This window comes from Enhydra lutris, unplaced genomic scaffold, assembly GCF_002288905.1.
Source record: "Enhydra lutris kenyoni isolate GAN:26980312 unplaced genomic scaffold, ASM228890v2 scaffoldscaffold1751, whole genome shotgun sequence".
In the NCBI taxonomy this organism is placed as follows: Eukaryota; Metazoa; Chordata; class Mammalia; order Carnivora; family Mustelidae; genus Enhydra; species Enhydra lutris.
In genome coordinates, this window is record NW_019155835.1 from 1,034 (window position 1) to 4,557 (window position 3,524).

The 3,524-nt window shown below is 40.8% G+C and overlaps 1 protein-coding gene across 1 annotated transcript; it reads left to right on the forward strand.

Moving 5' to 3' along the window:
* Positions 1–1,733: 1,733 nt before the first annotated feature.
* LOC111140479 (protocadherin gamma-B2-like) lies at positions 1,734–3,520 on the forward strand (the record flags this gene model as incomplete). Its single annotated transcript, XM_022492725.1, has 1 exon — positions 1,734–3,520. A coding segment is annotated over exon 1 (1,512 nt), but the record flags the coding sequence as incomplete, so codon positions are not given.
* Between the last annotated feature and the right edge of the window lie 4 nt (positions 3,521–3,524).

The following is a 3,524-nucleotide window of genomic DNA, read 5'->3' on the forward strand; positions in this document are numbered from 1 at the left end:
AAGAAGAACAGAAATGAAAGGCAATTGTGTAAAAGCATAGTGAAGTATTCTATGAAGCTGTTATTGATTCTAGATTTTTTTAAAATTTACTCTTTTTTACACTTGGCTTTAAGTTTTATTTTTTTCCTTGAAAGGGTATTTTCCATTACAATTAAACAGTGGCAGGGGCGCCTGGGTGGCTCAGTGGGTTAAGCCTCTGCCTTCGGCTGGGGTTGTGGTCTCCAGGCCCTGAGATTGAGCCCCACATCAGGCTCTCTGCTCAGCGGGGAGCCTGCTTCCTCCTCTCTCTCTTCCTGCCTCTCTGCCTACTTGTGATCTCTCTCTCTGTCAAATAAATAAGTAAAATCTTAAGAAGATATATAATTAAACAGTGGCAACTTATAAATACTGGAGAAAATATTAACTTTTAGATATAATTTTAATGGGGATAGCTGCTCAATTGGATTGACGTATTTCAAGTATTTTGTTGTTGCAGTTTCTGAGATGCATCAGCAGTCACTATGTATGATTCCTTTGTGCATTTCTGTGATTATCAAAAATATTGCCCATTTTATTTCATTCATCTTCAAGTAGACTGAAGGAGTAATTTTAATAATTTCTAAATTTTCTATTATACCATCACTATGAGATCCTTCTCGATTTCTAAGGAAAACATAACTTTCAAAACTTTCCTTTTTCATCATGAGAGTCACTTATAAAGTTTAGGTAACTTGGATTCTGAATTGATATGATTTATCCTACTTGTTAAGTAGGCCTCATCCCTGTTCCTAAAAATTACTCTTGGTTAGCTCTGAGATAGCTCTGGGATGATCTGATATGGGGGAAATATTTTGTGTGGGAGGGATATGCAACACTTTTGTTCCTTGTGCCTTCCTTAAGTTCTGTGAATTAACTAAGAATTCATGAATGTCTAGGGCCACACAAATTAGTGCTCTTTAGATAGCAGGGAATTGTAGCAGTAGATTGTGTTAGATAGCAGGGAATTGTAGCAGTAGATTGTGGACAATGCCTCAATTCATTCAAAAGGAGCATTTTAGTTTCTAAATGCTTTTGTCTTTGTGGGAAACTGTGTGGTGATACATAGAAAAACAGATCATCATGTGATGCAGTTAGCTGGCATGGGGAAAGGAGAGAGGAAATAATATTGAGAAAGATTCTGGGGAGATTATTTAAAATACTGAAGCTTTAAAATAAAATTTGGAAATATCGATTGACCTGAAACTGTGTCAAGCATATTTGGATGCTGGCATTAGGAATACATTCCAGAATCAGAGTGAAACATACTTTAAATGTCTAAGAGAGCAGTAGATAATTTTTATCCTAATGTCACACTGAAAATGTATTTTTGTTTGAATGGGCACTGGGTTTCTTTTAGAAAATAGTATTTCTGGTTAAGTAACTTATTGTACAACAATATAATAGAAGAAATAAATGGAAAAGCTCTTTATCTACTGATACGAAATAATTTCAAGATATAATGAGTGAAAAAAGCAAAGATGCAAAACATATTATATTGTATATTTACATATTGAAGGGAGAATAACATTTGTAAAAATCTGCACTGTGCAAAACATTTCTGGAATGGTACACACAAATAAACGTAACACTTATTTCTCCTGGGAGAAATGTATTGTTGAAAGCAGAGAGGAGGACAGTATGTTGTAAGTACCTTTTAAGTTTGGAGCTATGTGAATATATACCATTTTAAAAACAAATAGTCTCTGTAAATTCAGAAAAGAAATATATTTGCAAAACGTTTACAAGCAATTGGTACCGTTCCATGGAAAACCTCTGGGTGTCGCTGTAGGTCAAAAAAGTGAGAGAAGAAGCTCTTGGGAGCCTCTTAGAGGGTAACTTCTTGCTCTAACCAGCCACTTAGAGGAGACCAGTAAAGATTCAGATACAGAAAACAAAAGCAGGAAGAGAGACCCTATTTGGGCTTTGCCATCCAAGGAGGACTTATTTCTCCTCCCGACCAAAAAGCAGAGCCACCGTGGAGAGAGACAGGATGAGGCAGAGCACAGAGAGGAGCAGCCCAGCGTTGTGGCGGCAGGTATTGTTGGCTTTCCTGCTGTCTTTGTTCCGCGGGGCTCTCCCGAATCAAATCCGGTATTCAATTCCGGAAGAGCTGGCCCAAAACTCAGTGGTAGGAAACCTCGCCAAGGATCTGGGGCTCAGTGTCCAGGACTTGCCAGCCCGGAAGCTGTGGGTTAGCGCGGAGAAAGAATATTTCACTGTAAACCCTAAGAGTGGGGACTTACTTGTGAGTAACAGAATAGACCGAGAGCAGATATGCGGAAAGAAGCCTCTGTGTATTCTGGATTTCGATACTGTCGCTGAGAACCCACTAAATATTTTCCATGTAGCAGTAATAGTGCAGGATATAAATGACAACACCCCGCTATTCAAACAGAATAAGATTGAATTAAAAATTGTAGAATCCACCAAGCCAGGTAAAACGTTTCCACTGGACCCGGCCCTGGATTCAGATGTTGGTCCAAATTCACTGCAAAGATACCATCTTAATGACAACGAGCACTTTGATCTCACAGAGAAACAGACTGCAGATGGACGTAAATATCCTGAGTTGGTTCTGAAACATTCTTTAGACAGAGAAGAACAGAATTTCCATCAATTGGTTCTAACAGCTGTGGACGGTGGGGACCCACCCCAAAGCGGCACAGCTCAGATACAAATCCAAGTGACTGATGCTAACGATAACCCCCCAGTGTTCATCCAGGACATATACAAGGTCAGCTTGCAGGAAGGTGTGCCCCGAGGCTTTTCCGTGCTTCAAGTAACAGCTACTGACCAGGACGAGGGTGTCAATGCAGAGATCACCTACTCCTTTCATAATGTGGACGAACTAGTGGAACAGTTCTTTAACTTAGATAAAATAACAGGAGAAATCACGACAAAGGATGATTTTGATTTTGAAATTGCTAATAGTTACACTTTCAGTGTAGAAGCAAAAGATCCTGGAGATCTAGCGGCACACTGCAGTATCCAAGTTGAAATTGTTGATGAGAATGATTGTGCACCTGAAGTGATTATCACTTCAGTGTTTACTCCCCTGCCAGAAGATTCACCACCAGGAACAGTGATTGCCTTAATAAAAACAAGGGATAGAGACTCTGGAGAAAATGGAGAAGTTTACTGCCAAATCTTTGGAAAGGCCGACTTTATGCTGAAATCTTACTCGAAGAACTATTACAAGCTAGTGACACATGGGCCTCTGGACCGGGAGGAGATTCCAGAATACAACATCATTGTATTGGCCACCGACAGGGGAAAGCCGCCCCTCTCCTCCAGGACTAACATCACTCTGCACATCGCAGATGTCAACGACAACACGCCAGTTTTCCAACAGCCTTTCTATTTGGTTCACATTGCCGAGAACAACCCTCCTGGAACCTCCATCGCTCAAGTCAGTGCCTCCGACCCCGACCTGGGGCCCAACGGTTGCGTCTCCTACTCCATCGTGGCCAGCGACCTGGAGCCACGGGCGCTGGAATCCTACGTGT